The sequence below is a fragment of the Sebastes umbrosus genome, chromosome 19 (genome assembly GCF_015220745.1).
Source record: "Sebastes umbrosus isolate fSebUmb1 chromosome 19, fSebUmb1.pri, whole genome shotgun sequence".
NCBI lineage: Eukaryota > Metazoa > Chordata > Actinopteri > Perciformes > Sebastidae > Sebastes > Sebastes umbrosus.
This window is the reverse complement of record NC_051287.1, coordinates 19,773,348-19,793,585: the sequence shown is the minus strand read 5'-3', so window position 1 is coordinate 19,793,585 and position 20,238 is coordinate 19,773,348. Positions and strand designations below refer to the sequence as shown.

Genomic DNA, 20,238 nt, shown 5'->3' with positions numbered 1-20,238 from the left:
CCAACCTACACACTTTCACTCCACAATATCCTGCATTAAATCAATTAGTCATGATCCCAGAGGATTATCACACACTCTTTTTATTGAAGCTCCCGATCTGCTGGTGGGAGACATCGATTCTGAACCGCCGCCGATAAACAACAAACCTCATCCATAACTCACAGCCGCCCCGGCGAGTGTACATCGAGCTTGTTTTTCCCCCTTTTCCACCGGGCGAGTGCATGAGCAGAGTCCAAAGGATGAAAAAAAAACTCAACCCCATTAACTGAACTTCAGAGGAATTCCTCACTTTACATACGGAATGCACTTTAGGTCAAAGGGCAAAGGGCCAGAGGGGAATCCACCCGCGCCCAGGCAGGCAGGCCTTATTTAAACAAGCCAGGAATGCCTGGTTGGGAGAGAGGAGAAGAAGAAGAAGAAGAAGAAGAAGAAGAAGAAGAAGAAGAAGAAGAACAAGAAGAAGAAGAAGAAGAAGAAGAAGAAGAAGAAGGAACCTCTCTGCCATTAACATGAGCAGGGGCCACTGCCAATAAATACCAGCACTTTTTAAATTACCTGCACTGGCTGACTTCATGTGCTACTGACTCTGAAATTTATTAGGAGCATTTCCTGGTTATATATTCACCAGTTAGACCGGGGACGAAGGTAAAAAAATCACTGAATGTGTTTAATGTGTTGTGGAATCCTGGAAAGTCAAAACCCCTGAAACATACACTTTGCCTATTTTCCCCTTAAGTAGCTTTAAAGTTGGAAAAAACATCTTATTCCACTCCGTCTGACAGATTCATATATATATATATATATATATATATATTCTGTATTCCTGCTCTGTTTTCTATCGCTACACAGTTTCATCAAATTGAAATATTGCCTTCATTTTATACACATTTCTCCAAATTTTAGCCACACCTTTTGGTACATTTAGCAACTTTAGATCTCCTGTAGAGATTAAAGTTAGGTTTTTCAGGTTTGAACATTATTTGGCTGCACAGTGTGAGTTTGAAATGACTAACCCACCAGTAAAGTTTAAAGGGTTCAAGGAAAAAAAGAATCTATACATAGGATTAATGAAAAATTCTCTAAAACCAACACTGTAATTTCAGGATCAATGGGAGAGGACCCGACGAGCGCCTCGACGGGTTCATATCTGTATAGTCTTGTTCCTGCTCTTTTTTCTATCATTACACCGTTACAAAATGAAATTTTTGCATCATTTTTATATACATTTCCCAAAATTTCAGCCCCATTTTTGGTACATTAAGCAACATTAGGATCTCCATGAGAATTGAAAGTTTTTCAGGTTTGAACAATGTTTGGAGGCTGACTTTTAAATGACTTTGAAACGACTGATCCATCAGTAAGGTTTGAAGGGTTAAAGGAAAAAGAAACTGCACATAGTACAAGTGTTCGTATTGTTGTTTATTTCAAGTGCAGTTTCAATGAAATATTCTTTAAAATCAACATTGATTCCTGCATCACTTCTTAGTTCATTGAGGCTGCCTGTCACCATATAGGCTTGTTCTTGCTCTGTTTTCTACGGCTATACACCGTTTCATGAAATTGAAATATTTGCATCATTTTCTTACACATTTGTGAGATTTAGCAACTTTAGGATCTCCTCTTGAATTTAAAGTGAAGTTTTTTGGGGTTTGAACAAGGTTTGGCTGCTTAGTGTGAGTTTGAAATGACTGAGTCACCGGTAAAGTTTAAAGAGTTAAAGGAAAAAAAAAAAATTGCACACATAGGATTAATGCTCGTTTATTTCACATGCAATTTCAATTTACTTAATATTAGAAACTTTAAATTCAAGCCATCAACCTGCAAATGAAGAAAAAAAGATTTAAAACCAACACTGATTCTTGCAGTGCTTGTTGGTTAATTGAGGCTGCCCGATCACCTGCCCGTCTGTAATTTCAGGATCAATGGGAGAGGACCCGACGAGCGCCTCTCAATACAAAACCCTGCATTCCGAGCGTGGGCCGACCTCTCCGTTTTTAGGACCATCTCGCCAAAATTTCCTACAAATGACATGCTACAATCCCCATGGCCGTGGTGGAATTCTGTCCACTTCAGGGGCTTCAAACGCTGCACAGGACTCGTCGGTCGGCCTGGCCAATAGGTGAAGAGGGGTGGACCCTGCCTGCCTTGACCTCACCGACTCCCCCCCGCCCCCCCACACCAACCACCACCCACCCAGTGTCCTGCTCCTCATCCACCCATTGTCCACTTCATCCAACCATCCATCCAGTGAAGCAGTCAGTAGGTCAGGCTGTCCGTCTATAAAGAGCACAAAATATTGAAATCCGACTCCTTTCAGGATGAAACCACAGATTGAACCTCACAAGAAGCAATAAACATCTACAATAAGATCATCATGGGAGGTGAAATTGATTTGCTCAATGAGTGTAATCACATTTTCCAGAGAAGTGCCATTCCTTATGCTGTTCTCCGTTCTCACACACACAAGCCTGTATATCCTTTACTTGTCATTTGATTGTCCACAGACCTGTTATCACTGAGCAGTGAATCAAACACAACGAAAGGCTTCATATCTGCTCCAGATATGAACTCAGAGAGAAGCATTTCTGGTTGTTGTTCCTGTTCTGCAGCCGCCTCTCTACAAAACTCTTGACTCAGCGTCTTTGGTTCGTCATTGAGAGGCAGCCATTTTCCCATGAAGGAAGGCTCACAAAGATCTGTCCCCCCGGTGCCTCGCAGGAACCAATTACCTTTCCTTGATGAGAGCTTTTCATTTCAGTTAACTGCCTGATCCAGGAGTGATTTCTCTCTTTTATTGTTCTGATTCTACAGCTTCTCATGTCTAATATAGAGGCTCGCTGTGGAAACGGGAACTCTTTGTCTGCATGTTAGTACTGTAAAGACACTGCTGCTCACTTCTGTAAAAGGAGCTTATAATATTGGTTGAGGTCTCCATACATAAAAACATATTGAGCATGGTGTGTTTGAGTACAGAAACTACACCAGGCATTTCATAATTCAAAACCTCTCTGACAGCATTTTCAGATATTTGTACTGTGTCGCCATCTGCTGGACAAAGATGAATTAGCACAGATGTATGCAAACTGCTAGTTGATGGTGATGCCTTCAAGTAATGCAGATGTTGTTTGGCTTCTACAAATTTCTTAAAAGCTCCATAAGATAAGGGAACTCATTTCAAAGTAGATTCAAAACTCTTTCAGCTAGAGTTTTTTGTAGGGAATGCTAGATTTTTTTCATTTCAGTAGAAATGCTAAATGACAAACAAACCAGACTTGAGCCAGAAATTACATTTTGTATATCATTTTCCTTTGGCACAAGTATAAGTATGATGTCACATTGTTAAATTATGTGTTATAATACCTCATATAGGCAGGGTCTTGTGTATGCTGTATACTACTGGATGTTGGTGTAGTTCACAGATGTGGTTCCCAACCTTTTTTCCTTCAGGGACCCCTTTTCTATCATTGAGTAAACTGACGACACCTGACTAAGTGACAATTTATGGATATTTCATATTATATTCAATGCATAGCAATAACAGTACAGAACTGATAAACTGTACAATTAACCCAAATAGTGAAGGCAATAACTGCAGGAAGTTTGTGTAAAACTTTTTTTTATTTTATTTATTATGCATTTATTCAGCAACAAATAATCTGTACACACACTACTACACTTATGATTATTTCCTGTGAATATTTCATCAGAGATGAGTTTTCCTGTTATTTTTTTAGAAACTTTTAATACAATTCTCTGATATATATATAATTTTATATTTTATTTACCAATCATTCATACTTAATAGGCTTCTTTTTTGTGTTTTCTTCTCCCCTGACGATTAGCCATTATTCTATCAGCTCTTTGGTTGACGAGACTGTTAAACAGAGAGTGACGGTTCTGTGAATATAGCTTGTGTTCAGGTTCCGCCCTTATCTTGTGATATTTTTTAAAATGTTATATCTTAAAATAATAATCCAAACTTCAAAAACAACAATTACTTTTTTTCTTCACAGAAACAGACCTTTTTTTTTTTGACAAATTCAGTGTTTTCCCCCCCGACACTTGGCCATTGTTCTATTAGCTCTTTGGTTGTTTTAACGGCGGATTTTTCTCATTTTTAAGTTTATATCTTTAATAATAACCCAAACTTTTAGTTTTCCTCACACAAATGAATGAAATGCTGAGATATAGGCCAACTGCATATTTTTTTTTACACTCCTTAAAATCCAGAAGGTCTCGCGACCCCCCCCTGGGAAGCTTGGTCAGGACCCCTAGGTTGGGAACCAGTGAGCTATGGAGTACTTCATAAAATGCTTTTATATGTCAACTCTTGTCTTTACAAATTTGATATCTCAAAATACTTTTTCATGTGATGATACTGAATTATTTAAAATCCAGATCGCTGGTGAGGTTTTATCATGCCCAGTTAACGGTATCTCCTTTTGCGAAGCGAAGCATTTTATTAAAAGAACCAGTGAGTATCATATTTTTGTAGACACTTATGCATAATGCAAAAATGTGTACGCAGCATATTACTGGTTGAGGTGGAGCTATACGGTAGCTTTAACTGCTTTATATACTGGTAAGTAGTTTAGTGGTTCTGTTCTACTACACAAATCTATAGTTATTGTGTCGCTCAGTTATTCAAATGAAACCATCTGAGCAGGTAGAGGGGAAATCTCTCTTCAGTGGAATCACTAACAGCTCACAGAGATCTGAAACATGACATTTTTATGAGCGGTTGGGAACCACTGGTTTAATCTTTAACAATAATTAGTATATTATTAATTTATCGCATGTTTTTTTATGTAGACTATTAAAGAGGGCAGATTATGCTTATCTTCAGGTTCATACCTGTATTTTGGGTTTCTACTAGAACATGTTTACATGCTTTAATGTTCAAAATGCTCCGTTTGAGCTCCTGCCAATGTGTTACTTGGTGACATCACCACGCTACGGAAGAAAAGGCAGGACTACAAGGAAGGCGTTTCAAGCAGTTCAGGAGCAGTGTTTCTGTGGGGGAGAGTGACTCCTTTTGGCGTGGACTTTGGGCTTTATAACTTTGCAGACCTTTTACATGCACAAAAAACTATATAAAAGGGAAGGGGGAAAAACAGAAATGCATATTAGGTCCCCTTTAATCAGAACTATAGCTGTCAAATAAATGTGGCGGCTGCAATGCAGATACGTCTTTAATAGACCCAAAGAAAGAGACGCAGCGGTGTTACAGTTAGAGTCATGTTTATTTACAGCAGAATCCTGAACGAGGGGGGACAGAAGGGGAGAGGGCAGAGGGACGGGGGTTAAAAGGAGACAAAGTGTTTTAGATCAAGCGCTTCAGGATTCATGTTTCACTACACAGTTCTTAATTTATTTATTCACCATTTTTCTATACAGAATCCATTCAGCCGTAATATCAATGCACCAACAGAGCTGGAGTCCTCTGCTGGAGGGGAGAAGAGGTGGAAAGAAAAATTAAAAAAAAGCACTAAAGAAAAAATACAAACAAGGGGGTAGAAAGAAATCCATTTTCTATATATATATATATATATATATATATAAATATATATATAAAGAAAACATTTTTTTGTTGTTATCACCATGATCGTCATCAGTTATTTATGTATGTACATATACACACATATATATGTATATATATGTATATAAATCTATATATTTTCTTGCCATGTCCATGAAGAGGTGAAGGGGCCTTGTAGTTCCATGATGTCCGAGTTTAGACGACTGCACTGAGTGGCAGGCCGGAGGTCCCCGACCTGACAGCGTTCAGGTCATAATATTCAGCCTCAGTCAGAGCTGACCAATCGCAGTCTTTCTGACCTGCAGCCTTTGTCCCACCCACTGACTGCTGCTCTTTGTAGGCGAGCTCAGAGGTCCAGACAGCGCCTCGGCCAGCAGAGACTCAAAACTGCAGTAGCCCTGTCGGCGCAGTCTGAGAAATGATACACTGTACACTTAACATGCACGGCCAGATAGCATAAAAAAGTAAAAAAAAAAAAAAAAACAGCAAACTGCGTCGTCCGTACGTCTCTCCGGCTTCCTGCCGTGCGATCACTCACACGGTTTCCAGTATACATTAGATATTAACTGACAAGCACCACGAAAAAGTGGAAGGACAATAAAAAAAACAGACTGTCAGGGACCAAATGGTGACAGTAAGAACATCCTATGGGTTAGCTTTCCTTTCTAATTTTCAATTTCTGAAGGGCATAGCTGATTTTCCTCCCCTCCCTATAGGTCCAAACATACTTTGTTATGTGATGATGACACACTCATACGCACACATACACTTAACCGTCCACCAGGAGAAGCCTTCATCTGTAACTACACATGAATCTAACCAACCACAGTATCCACCAGGTTTTGAGTCACAATAGTCAGGTCTTCATCGACGGAGGTGAAGTTCAGATGAGATGTGCTGTTGTGCTGTCCCACTGACTTGTCTTTTGTCAAAACGTATAAAAACCCATCATGCTCAAGACATTTGTGTCTAAAATAGATGCTTTTAGTGTTTCCATCCATGGCCATAAATACGTGTAAATTTAGGAAGGAATTCAGTACAAAACCCAGCATGATGTAGTTTCATGATGAAAAGTAACATAGCATACCTTTAAAATTAATTCAACATTCATTTATTTGGAAAAAACCCCCAAAAAAACACTGTTTACATTTCCACCTGTCTGCAGAAAGGCTCATAAACAGAAAATCTCCCCCCGTTGAGTTGATTTTTTTACAAGTTCGACACAAACTGTTTCCATTATCATGTGTTTACGACACCGTTTGATCCAACACGCCCAGCTCAATGGAAACCTGACTATTGTCATTTGTTTTTTAAACATTTTCATGATTTCAAATTAAAACCGAGTAAAACAACCACTCACTCATCTGTTTCGCTCTCCCAAACACACACACACGCACACACACACACTTTAACACTAGAGCAGGAAACTATTCATCGACCAGCCACCGATGCAGATGTTTTTTTTTTTCTTCCCAAAAGATCCATCAGCTACGTTTTCTATCACACAAGCCAACAAACTTTAGAAATAAACCTCTAAATGATGGATGCCCCACCAGTCTTACTCGACACAAACTGGCAGCCAAAGGTCACCAAAGTTCGGCTGTTGGCTGGCGTCAAGTTTCCCGCCCTATTTCAACATGCTCCCCAACACAAATACAAACTCAAAAGATACCGCAAATACACATATATACAAATAGAAGCGGCCCCTCAAACGCCGGGGGCAGCTTAACAATTTATAATGCATCATTTCTTTATATGCCAAGAATAAAACTTTTCTAAATAAAATACATAGTTATCTGTGAGGGTGGGGAATGGGGACAGCAGATGAACAGAGGAGGAGGAGGGTGGGGGCTCGACGGGAGTGTCACCGGAGGTCGGGAGTGCTGGGAAGGAGCCGTTGGTGGTGGGGATGATGGGACAGATGAAGAAAGCAGGGTGGGGTGGGGTGGGGTGTGGGGGATGAAGAGGGAGACGGATGGAGGGGGAAGACTCTTCTCCTTGACTGTGTCGCTGCTCCCGAGCACTGTCCTGTGCCACTGCAACACTCCTCCGCCTCTTCTCCGTTTGTTTAAATCGTTCCATAATAATAATATTAATAATAATGACCACGACAATGCTAAAAAAATATATATAAACCCCAGCCATGGCTCACAACCCTAAGTCCACAAAAAGGGGGGAGGCCTGGCCCATCGAAGTTCATCTGAGTCAAAACAGAGATGCAGAGAAAAATGAAAGACGCAGAGAAAGAAGGAAAAACGCAGAGAAAGAAGAGGCCTGACGGATGGAGCGAGCCATGGGAGGGAAGTGGCAAACTAACTATAGAGGAAAAGGGAAAAAAAGAGAGGCGGGGGGTTGTGGGGGGTGGGGGGCAGAACAAACACAGCGTTAGGCAGGATGTGCTATAATGAAGAGGAAATAAACAGAAAAGAGGAAACGGAGATGAAACGGGGAGGATGTAGGGACCATAGATGAGTCGTGTTGGGGCGTTTGTGATCCACACACTGGTGTCCTTCTGAGGGTTTTCTCACAGAAGATTGGCGGAAAGCATGAACAAGTGATGACAACATGGCCTCACTGTGAGTGCGCCCCTCTCTCTCCTTCCCTCTAATTTAAGGTAAAGGATCCGCAGTCCTCCCCGCACTGGTCGTTTGTCCCAGGGTGCATCATACCTCCAGGAAGCGGGAGCTGCTGGCCTTGGTGTGGAAGGGCTCGGACCACATGCGCCGCAAATCCCCCTGTGGACCACAGACAGCAGTTTGGACACGAGTCTTGAATCAAATGTTTCCTGATGCGTCTTCGCTGACCGGGTCAGCTGAGAAAAAACTTTTGTTCCACTTTTTATTGAGGTAAAAATAACAAACTATCATTTATACTCCTGTGTACATATTCCTTCATTCTATGTGCCTCAAACTTTTTTTTTCTTGGATCAGGAAAGTAAAGAAACTAGGGCTGTCAAAGTTACCTAGACAATAACGCGCTAACGCAAAATCATTTAATCGCCACTAATTTCTTTAACGCATTTAACTGGCGACTATAAAACCAAAGGAATTCATTGGGACAAATCATGTCATACTAGCTTGTCGCGAAGGAGACTAAATAACGCTCCAAACTCTCCCTTGACCTCTGACCTCATGACATGTGAATGTAAATGGGTTCTATGGGTACCCACGAGTCTCCCACCCCCAGACATGCCCACTTTATGATAATCACATGCAGTTTGGGGCAAGTCATAGTGAAGTCAGAACACTGACATATTGACAGCTGTTGTTGCCTGTTGGGCTGCAGTTTGCCATGTTATGATTTGAGCATATTTTTTATGCTAAATGCAGTACCTGTGAGGGTTTCTGGACAATATTTGTCATTGTTTTGTGTTAATTGATTTCCAATAATAACTATATACATACATTTGCATAAAGCAGCATATTTGCCCACTCCCATGTTGATAAGAGTATTACACACTTGACAAAATCTCCCTTTAAGGTACATTTTGAACAGACAAATTGTGATTAATTTGCGATAAATCGTGATTAAATATTTGAATCGATTGACAGCCCTTAAAGAAACGCATACAAGTATGAGACACTTTTTTTGCTGCAGTTAGAAGAGTATTTGTAGCGGAGGCCAGTGTTGCACAAGTTCACACTTAACAAGAGCTCAAAGCTCAAAGTTCAGTTCACACAGATTGAAATTAACTTGTTCAACTTTATAGTTCACAATTTTGAATTTTGAAGTAACAATTTTGAACTAACAAAAAATTAACAACTCATGTTAATTTCAATGTTTTTTTTCTTTTGAACTGGTCGGATGCTGTGATGTTTAATTAGTCTTTCAAACTTATTTTCAGCATTTGGTTCAGCTACATACCACAGGCCTTTAGACTTTTGAGCTCTTGAACTCCTGAGCTCATTATGACACTTTACCTCTATATACTTTACTTATATAACTACATCTCTGTAGGCTATATATACACACACACACAGTTTTCCATTTGAAATACTGTCTACCACAAATTGATATTACTTTATTTTATATTTTATTTATGTTTATATTTTAGCCGTATATTTGAACTTTCACTATTTTATGTCTTACTTGTGCGATTTTCCTTTTATATATATATATATATATTTAACGAGCGTTGTTGAAGGGAGGCAGAGATTCCAGGGCCAAGTGCATATGATAACAATGAACAAAACTAGTACACATAAAAACCAGGCGTGTGCACGTGATAAGAGCGCACAGAACAGTAAGAGGAGAGGAAAAGAATCCTCGCCAGGGAGCGTTTCATGTTCCGCGTGCACAAATGTGGTCCTGCGAGCACGGGGCTGTAACGAGCGCGAGCTCGACCCTCCCTACGCGCTCGCAACTAACACCCGCTCACTTGTCAAGTTGACTTTTGTCAAGTTGACTTTGGCTGATGTCTGTCTCCGCTACTTTGATTTCACTGCCATGCCAGCATGCCGGCCACAGAGTGCGCGAACGTCGTTAACTGCCCCGAAAGTTAACGAGGCTCATCTTCACGCTCATTAGTTGTAAATGGAGGCATTCTGTTCACCGAAAGCATGAGCACGTTTAATGAACACGCTCTTTTAGCGCGTTCATGCACGACACTGGTGGGGGCGTATTGCTAACCTGTCTGATAATTCATCTGTTGTGTTTTGAGTTTCACAATACTTACAATCACGATTACAACCACCTTACTACAGGAGACATTTTCGCAAGTTTAGAAAACCGTATGCACTTCAACAGGATGTGTTACCATTAATAGAACGTACTGTATGTGTGAATATTTCAGTCAACAATAAAATAAGCTGTTGAAAACATAAAAAGAGAGAGTGGAATCTACCTGTAATATTTATCCCTCTCTCCCTTTTGGTTAAGAACAGTAAAGAATTCAAACAAACTGCTGAACTCTGTAAAACTGCTACAGCTGAACTTTTATCTCTAGTAAATAAGTGACTGTTTCTGTCTCATCTCGTACCTTCAGGTAGGCCATAGTGAGCAGAGGCAGCAGGGTGAAGGGCACCAGGTAGAGCAGAGCGGGCTGAGCAGCACGATGGATCCTGGAGGCCACTGTGGCGGTCAGCAGACCTGAAGACAGAGTCACATCACCATCAATCACATAATACTTTCTTTTTCTTTTTTTTTTAAAGTATGCTCAAAAACCTTGAAAGAGAAAAGGCGGGAAACTTTCTGAAAGATTATACTTAAAACAATAATGGCTCCCAATCAACTAAAACTATCACCCCGAAACATCCCCAACACTGAAACAATAAAACCGTCGACCTTTCACATCCATCCGTCCATCGATTGCTTGCTTACCCACAAAGTATCCGATGAGAGTGCAGTGGAAATAGGAGACGCGCTGCATGCGTCCGGCCGACGGGACTTCCCCATTCGCTTGCTTCTTGTAGTTGTCATAGCGCAGGACGAAGCATAACAGCAGCCCCGGCATCACGATGTCGCCTATTCCCAGCATTGAGAAGTGACTTCCTGTGGAGCTGCACACATGGGAAAGAAGTAGAAATACGTTAGAAACGTGGTCCAAAGCAAGTACACCACCGAGTCGCAAGCAATCCATGGGTACCATTTGATTTTCATTACTCGTTTCTGTACACCAATGTAGGTCTAGGGATGCTCATTTTGAAACATTTTCTTAACCGATAACCGACCCTCGTTAACCGATTATTAACCGCTAACCGACAAGGTTTGTGCCTCGTACCAGCTGCAGGAGGAGCACAACAGATATTCGTTGATGGGAGTCCCCAGTTCACCCGTCCGGGAGCGTTAACTTAGCAACTACGATGCTGCGTGTAGTGTCGCGAGCCACTTCACCGCACACTTAGTGAAGTTTAGCAGGTTGTCAGCTGTTTGTCTGCCCGGCGTAACGATACTGTCTGCCCGGCATAACTTTAGCGAGTGGCCAACAAACAGTGTGTATTTGTGCTACGTTAGCAGCTCTAGCATTACCGGAGGCTCGCCGCCGCACACGTAGTCTGCGTAACTTTAGTGAGTTTCCAACAGGCCGTGTGTTGGCGGTGAGTGTGAGGTTGTTGGTGGCGTTCTAGCTGTGAACGTAGGTGTAGCAGTGTGTGTACAGTTTATTTGTCGGTGAATAAATGCTACGAAACTACAACTCCTCCGCTTCGCTCAAGCGAGCCAGAGACCGGAGCCGAATTCCTGTATCCTGCAACTCCGGCGCCACCTCTTAAAGTGGGCTGTTAAGGTGGACCAGCTATTCTCCTTAAAGTGACGAGCCGCTCCTCTGAGCCGCTCAGCTTTTGAGTTAATTATTAACATTTCTTTTAACCGTTTTAACCGATAGCGTTAAATCGGTTAAAATGCTTAATGTCGGTTAACGGTTAAACGGTTAATTATGGACATCCCTAGTCCTGACTAGATTTACAGCTACGCTAGCAGCCCTGAGAGGCTGTAATGCTCTTTACAGTAGAAAATTAAATTGTTGGATTGTTCCCCCGTCGTGGTTCCATCAGTCTTACCTGGGAAAGACCAGTTTGCCAGGTAAGGAGAGACGGGGCACGTCACGGCCCATCCCCGGCCCCAAGTGGAGCTTCCTGGACAGAACGTCTATGGGATTTTCAGCAGGTTGGGTGGCAACTTTGACCATCACATTACTATTGAAGATGTAGGCTGAGAAGAACACCTGGAGGGGAGAAGGAGGAACAAATTATTATTACCCGAGGCCCAATGATGTCTTATTATTACACATTACACGGTTTTGTTGAATACTCGATTCTGATTGGTTAATGACAGCATTCTACAGTTTGTTATTTCTTTATAGCAGACCGCTGCTATATAAAAAAAAAGACCGTTGCTATGGACGCAGTTCTGATCTCCGTACACAGTGAGAGGACGATTTCATTAGTAGAAATAGGGGTGTCTCGATATACTGGTATTGACGATAACCGTGATATTTAAAAATGAAATATTGATATCATGTTAATAATACACGTGATAATACTGTGTAAATAATCCTGTGCCACTTATCATTTTATATATACAGTTATGGTTACAGACTCACTCTCCACCTCCCTACGCTCTTCATTTGCCAAAAAAAACAAACACACAATAAACAAAGTTATAGATGAGTTTGACTAACAGCATTATTATTATTATTTAATTTTCTATAGCCATCACGATAATATTGTTATCATTAATTTTTTTGGCCACTTTAATCGTGTACTGAAAATCTGACATCATGAAAGTGGAAGCAATAAAATCATTTTTTTAAATCAATATTTTGTGTCAGATTATTGATCTCTTTAGTAATTAGCCGTGTAATAAGCGAGATAATGTACAGCACGCGAGTCATTACTGTAAAATATCGCTGTACGTTCACACTCAAAAGTATTCAATCTATAATCGTATGAAGACGAGCAAGAAAAAAAAACATTTTTGAGCAGCTGTAGCCAGTTTAATATTTGAATAACTTTATTAATTGATCATCAGAATGAGCATAAATCTATTTCCTATTGATAGTTTCAGCTCTAGATTATAAATCTCCAAATGTTCTGCCGTTTCATCGCCTGTATACCTGATTTGTATCAGAGTAGACTCAATCACTGCTTCAAACATCTTCTCAAAGCATGTGGAGATAATTTATCCAATCCATCTAATATTTGTCTCTTATAACATCATTGTGAACATTAACGGTCAGTGGGGAAATAACACTGTAGGCAGTAGTGTGCTGGCAGGTTGCTAGGCGCCCAGCATGGTAAAGATGAGAGTAATTGTAGTAAATGTGTTCGCTGGTAGAACATCAGCAGGAGCAGTTTGTTGTGTTATGTCAGTTATTAGTTGTTTAGTCTGAATTTGATTTTTATTTGTGCAGAACATTTTTGCTCTCAAAATTTGAGAGAAACTCAGGAACATTTCTCGTGGGCGTCATTTCTTTTCAAATGACAATGTTACTCATTTTGAATCCTTTCTAAGAGGTAACGGCAGCAATTATTCAAACAAACGTATTATTATCTGAATGAAACAGAAAGCAGCCAGGTGCTCATAGATCCCCCTGAGCTCTACTACCCTTATTTGGTTCAGTGGTTTTAATGAAATTATGGAAAATACACACTGCAGTTCATCAAACAACTCAAATAAAAGCATGACTTCCTACCTCCTGTCACTCACTAACCCACTGATACACATCGTCATATTAAAATCACCATTCATGATACTGGTCCCCCTTGACTTTATAGCTGTTAAGTGGCCATTGCTTTTGTGTTTTGCTCTCATTGCAGGCGCTGATCCAAAGCAGGGACGATGCCAGATACGGCTACTAAATCACACCTAAATCTACCAGTGCCAGAAAAAGACAGCTACACATAAACGTTTTTTAATTTCTCAGAGGAAATCGTGATGTTCATCCTAATTTTTCGCTCAGGGAGACGCCTGATATCCTTTGCTCGCCTTCCTCTTCACCATTTATCTTGTTCATTTCGGTTGATGAAGGTAGCTCTCTTGTATTTGTTCAGTCATGGTGGTGATTACTGCGTCTGAATGGGCTAACTACCCAGTTCCTTCAAAACACACTGCTGCAATGTGAAATGCATCACTTCCTAATCAGCAAATAATATAGCTGGGGTATTTGCTTGTGAAGGCGAAGTCTCGGACAGGATGCACGTCTTACCCAGAACACGTCATAAATGAGCAGTCCTGACAGCAGCAGGCAAGACACCTTCAGACTGGGAAGCCGCACGAAGGCGATCATGGCGACGCACAAGCCCATGGCTAAAGCTGCGGGGAGGAAAAAGAACAGGATATTTAAAAACACAGTTATGCAATGTTTCAGCGGAAATGAGCTGAAATAGCAACATGGGAACTGATTTTAGCAAGTTTATTTAAGAAACATTAATTACTGTGCACACAGGCCTAATTAATTAGTCAGACTGTTCTGATGAAATTTCTGTCCTAATTCTCTTTTGGGTGCACGATATGACTTGATAATAAGACACAAGATGGTGTTGATATTAAACACGGGAGCATGTCAAGGTTTTCATGCACAGACGATTTGAGCTTATTGTAATGGCTGCATTTTGCATGTTAAAAGTAATGTGTATACCGTGGCGTTTATTCTAAGCAGGTGTAATGGTGACAGGAACCCAGAGGGGCACTGTGACATTATTTTACTGGTTCAAATGCAGGGACACACAATATGTCAAGCTTTTAAGGCTGTACCCAATGTCATTTTTTCTATATTCAAAACATCTGTTGAGGTTTGCGAATGAAGCTTTGAATGTCTGCCGTATTATATTTTATGACCAGGATAAACCAAATGAATAGACATGCAAAAAAAAAAAGGTGCACAGAATGCGAATAACGTTATGAACGAAGCTTCCAAACTATTTGGTACAGCCCTACAAGCTCGTGTCAAAATCTTCTAAAAATTATGATTAAATGATAGAGTGAATTTTATAATCAGATTTTGATTCTTGGGATCGCTTGAGTTTTATCTGTGCAAGTGTTTTTTGTTTTTTTTCTGATGCTGAAGTGTTTTCATTTGTGTCAGGGCTGCGTTGTTTGCATTATTGAAGAAGACTGCCAGAGATATGTTTCAAATTACTGAAGTCAACTGGGTCAAATAAAATAAATGCACACACCCACGCACTTTGCTCTGCTTTGTCAGTGCTTCACTAAGATCCCAACTTTGATCGAGACCAGTTAGCTTAAATGCCAGTTAGTAGCTGACTAACATCAGTGTCTTCTTCCTGTGTCAGCATGCATCACACTGCAGTAAGATGCCTGAAAATAGTGTTGCTAAAATCTTCATACTGAGTCATGATGTCAAGTTCCTTCTTCCACAGGAGATGATGAAAACTGAATTTTGTCCAGACTCTATTGAAGACTGAGATGGCTGAATATATTTTTACTGCTCCGCAGCTAGGCTAACAGAACTTCAATTCATTGTCTAATAATTGTGCAGTGTCCTTAAATGTGAACCAAAAACAGAGAAGTTCAGAGAAACGTTACTAATCTTTGGATCCTCATTAGTACACAGCCTGCTGCAGAACTATTTTCTGGGTACCCCTGAAAAGAAACTTTCTGATGTGTGCTAAAATGAATGACACGAGTCGTGACAGAGAGACGCACCGTCCATGAGGAGCCAGTGTCCAGTCAGCACCCAGATGAGCACCAACAGGACAGAGAGGGAGAAGGACAAGAGCTCAGCCAGAGTGAAACGCCCACAGCAACCAAAGGAAATCCTGCAATAAAGACAAATAAAAGACAGTCAAGACTAAGATAAGAAAACAACATGAGAAAGGTAACGAGGAGAGACGAGTGGAGCTTCCTGGACAGAGCATCTGTTAGATTTTCAGCAAAAGAAAATGTGATACTTGCAGGCAATCATTTACAGGCTGATACTGTATATTTCACCATCGAGTAGTATTTGCATACTTGAACAACTAGGGCGATAGAGCTTTTTTTCTGTATGGGTGAGGGAGTGGCGCTAACCCGGATTTGAATGTGTAAGTGTAAATAAAAGTGCCTTAAATCTACTCTGGATTTTATTAAAGCCCAGACACACCCAACAGACATCAGAGAACTAGCAGTGACAAAGACACCTGTTGCATCGCCTCACGTCGCTGGGTCTTGGCCAAAAAGTTGCACTCGAACACACCACAAAGACTACAGCCAACGGCCAACTACCATGTACGTCCTGCGCCTGCCTGAGATGTAATGTGATTCGTTTAAGCTGAACAGCCAATCAGAGTGATTTCTCTCACCGACGAGCTCCGCTACTGATTCAACATGCCGAACTGGCCAAAAATACGCAGACTAGGGCGGACGGTGCGGGACAAACCGCAAAAATTAGGCCGACCATCGGCTTGGTATATGTCAGGACCTTAAATAAAAGTGCCTTAAATCTCATCTGGATTTTATCTTAATAAGACAGACCTGAGCCTGAGCAGCCTTTATTTGTGAACAATGTTAAGATACACAAAATAACACTGAGCAGAAAGTTTTTTTTGGGTTGGAGGGTTGTGTTATTACAGGTTCTGTAAAGCAGACAACGGGTTAAGTGAAACCAGATAGGAGGCTCTGAATCTGTAACTAGAGAGGAGGCGTTCATATTGGTTATTGAGTAGGTGGGTTGTGTTGTTGGTGAATCCTTGTGCTTTAGATGTCCAGACACCTGAGCCCAGAGGCTATTACACATGATTTGTATGCAGTAAAAAAAATAACTGTCAAAGGGCTACTTCACCCCAAATAATCAAATATATTTCCCATTTGTTCCCAGCAGTATTATTAAGCCTTGCCGACAGTTTCCGTTTTAATTGACAGGAAGCTCATTTACGAATATGCTGAAGCACAGAGCTTAATAACTATTTTTAAAAGACAAACAAGACAGCGTGGAGCAGTTTGAGCAACAACAGACATTATCTAAAGACACACAGAATCATCACATGGTTTCCTTACTTGTTCTGTGGGGAGCAGGGTCTGGTCAGATACTGGCACATTGGCAACAAGAGGAATGCGAACGCAATTGTTGCAAGAACTGCAGAGAAGAACAAAGCAGAGCAGTGAAATCAAAGGCCTTACACACCTCGATTGCTCATTGCGGTCGTTTTCTGCCAGCTTAATGGGGCAGCTAATGGTCTTTACAGTTTCAATAATCAACGCAGATAAGAGGCCTGCCCCAGTGAGTAGCCACTGAACAGAAACGTGAGAGCCTTATTACAGTAATTCTACCGCTTTAGAGCGTTCAAAAGCGGCGCTCACCTGCAGTGCAGATGGTAAAGACCACCTGTACCGAGTCAAAGAAGAAGAACATGACTAGCAGAGACACCGAGGCTCCTATGGGCAGGAACAGGGCCTGTGTGGAGTCTATAGTCTGAATACCTGCAAAACAATACAAACAGCGAAGTGAGGGCGATTTGAAACACACAACAACAAATTATAATTGATCCAAGAAGACAAGTTTGTCTGAATTTTTTTTTCTAGTTACCAGGTATGCAACACTCACTGTTGTTTGTGTTGCTGTTATTGAAAGCCCCATTTGGCATGGGGTTGCCGTCTTTATCCTTCTCCTGGTTCTCACAATCCATGTTTAATGACCTGCAGGAGGGAGGGAAAGACAGAGACTTGGGCATCAGTAATCAGAATCTCTAGTGTAGACTTTAGTTTGAATCGGTCTGTGAAAAAGGAAGGAAGTGTGGGTGAAATGTTGAAACGCAGGCTAAATTTTGCAACTAGTGGGAGGCCATTGACCTTCAGCCGAACTGTGGCTCTGTACCACAACCTGAAAATATCTCACGTCATCCCACAAACTACTCTCATTTCCTTTGCTCAAAACCTCCTGTCATAAACACGGCCTTTACAGATAGCTGTAAAAATCAAATATGCTTATAAAAATACTCTTCCCTCATCATTCTCCATGTATATTTCCATCTTAAAAGGGGTAGGCCTTTTTCCACTGAAGATATTAAGACATGTCACAGTAGGAAAAGCACAGGTGTAAATAATAAAATGAATGATGGCTGAATTGTATTTAGCTGCTTCAGTTTCAGGGTCCTGGCGTTGTGCATGCTGGCTCACAGTCACTCTGTCACGGTTTACAGAGACACTTAAATAAAGCGCGGTATTAATGTTATTATGAGAAGGCAAAATGTCTGCTGTGAAAAAGTGCCTGACTGGAGACATCTCCCAGTGCAGAGTAGAATCCTTAAACATCACTATAGTCACATTTCCAACCAAATGTGCACACACTTTAACAGATTTTCCAGAAAATCTGCAAAAAGAAAATGCAAATGTATGCGTATTCCCATCCACTAATGTTTAGATAGATAGATAGATCTTAAATCGCTGTATCAGATGTAAAAGATTTACACCTGAATTGTAATTCCTGTTAATTTTGAAGATTTTTTTGCCAAGTTGTTGGTGTACGATGTATTATTTTAATAATAAATCAAAATTCACTAATTTATGTGGTTTTATCTATATATTTATTTGTTACATCTTGTTAAACAAAGATAGGAAAGCAATGTTTAAGTCAAGCCTGACGTTGCCTTACACATAAAAGAATGATCCCAGTCACTTCCACACAGTGAGGCATACAGCTTATTAATTAAACACTGGTATCATATCGGTACTCGGTATCGGCTAATACCCAAAGCCCAGGTATCACTATCGGTATCGGGACTGAAAAAGTTGGATAGGTGCATCCCTACAATACACAGAGTGCAGTGTGGCTGAGACAGAAACTATAAAGCTGAGAAATCTCTGTTCGACAGAGGAGAGGCGTTAACGAAAAAAGTGATATTGACAAGAAGTCGTATTTTGTTTTTATTGATACATTTTCCACCTCAAGTGTATAAAGTTTTTTTTTTGCTTCATCTTTTCTGAATTAACAGCATTTCAACTTTTTGTGGACAAAATTTAAAAATAGAAACGCGGCAGGATGGAAAGGCACTGACTGTAAATGATTTCATCTCCTCCTGACAGCAACAGCCCCAGATGAGAATGAGCTCAGTGCAGCTCGATCTGATCAGTCGAGACCTCCAAATAATGATCAATATCCACCCGACGACCACAATTTTTTGCCTGATGTGTTTTTCTCCTGCCGTACTAACATGGAGTGAGGATGGAGCATCATATTGGTCCTCTATCACTTTCTATTTGCATGGTAGATAAGACAGCATCAATAGCCCACATATATTTGCAGATATAGTTTATCTGAGAGCTGACACCTGATTGATTGTGCATCTTAATCATATAAATAACAGATGGATGAGCAAAACATAGTAAACTTGCCTCTCAATTCAGCCCAAGAATCAAACTCTATCTAGCCATTTACCTGATCATAAGACTCCTCTAAAAGCAAATGTGTTTGGGTCAATATCCTTATGCAACTAAAGCCATCAAAACACCATTAGGTGCAGGACTGTAGATTCTTTCAATGCACCAAAATCACATTACGCCTATCATTCACCGGGTACACTTGGACTGTGAAAGAGTTCAACACTGCTGCAACAAAGTGTTTTTCACTCACATTAACAATAGTCTATGAGCCAGGGGGTTGGTCGTGCCACTTTGGAGGGACCAGTGATTTTTTTTTAAAGATCTATGTCCCTAGTCCCTCTCATTTCCTTTTTTCATCCCTCCATCATTCAAATTTTTCCATCTTTTCTCGCCATTTAACACATAGATCCAGTATAAAAGAGGGTAACCAACACACAATATCATGAAGTTATATATCGTTGTAAAGCTTAGACTATAATCTATCCATCGGTCACATTGTCATGACACTGAGGTCATCAGAATTTGACCTTTGACCTCTAATGCTGCAATTGGGCAAATTCTGAATGCCACTCCAAATGCCCTTATAACTAACTTCGTATTGATCTTCTGTGCCTATGGATAGTTCCAACATAAAGAGCACAAAAAGAGCTTTAAAATGATATATTACATGAATAACAGCAATAACAACATCTCTTATGAGAATAAACGTAACTTTGTGCAGTTTGTATCTGATAGAATGTCAGAACTTTGAATTGAATTCTGTTATTGGGGCAGTTTGTAAATGGCTTTCTAAGCAGCAGAAACACAAAATAATACAAAAACTAAAAAAAAATTCTTAAGAAATGAATTCTCCATCCATTATTTTATGTTTTCCCACTCTTACCTCATTGTCAATATAAACATGTTACAACTGAGGAGGCCCCTACTCAGTAGCAATGGATTGT

The 20,238-nt window shown here is 40.5% G+C and overlaps 1 protein-coding gene across 2 annotated transcripts in view; it reads right to left on the bottom strand.

The window, feature by feature from the left end:
* Positions 1 to 5,224: 5,224 nt before the first annotated feature.
* Positions 5,225 to 20,238, bottom strand: part of sppl3 (signal peptide peptidase 3) — a 36,939-nt gene continuing 21,925 nt past the window's right edge. Inside the window, exons 3-11 of one of the 2 annotated variants that reach the window (XM_037752756.1) lie at positions 17,502 to 17,611; positions 17,276 to 17,395; positions 16,973 to 17,051; positions 15,644 to 15,756; positions 14,184 to 14,290; positions 12,037 to 12,200; positions 10,859 to 11,037; positions 10,518 to 10,627; positions 5,225 to 8,274 (exon numbers count right to left, since the gene is read on the bottom strand). In XM_037752756.1, the coding sequence (XP_037608684.1) occupies positions 8,203 to 8,274; positions 10,518 to 10,627; positions 10,859 to 11,037; positions 12,037 to 12,200; positions 14,184 to 14,290; positions 15,644 to 15,756; positions 16,973 to 17,051; positions 17,276 to 17,395; positions 17,502 to 17,611 (1,054 nt within the window). In that variant the 3' untranslated portion in view covers positions 5,225 to 8,202. The remainder of the gene's footprint in view (positions 8,275 to 10,517; positions 10,628 to 10,858; positions 11,038 to 12,036; positions 12,201 to 14,183; positions 14,291 to 15,643; positions 15,757 to 16,972; positions 17,052 to 17,275; positions 17,396 to 17,501; positions 17,612 to 20,238) is intronic. The other variant, XM_037752757.1, reaches the window with a different exon arrangement.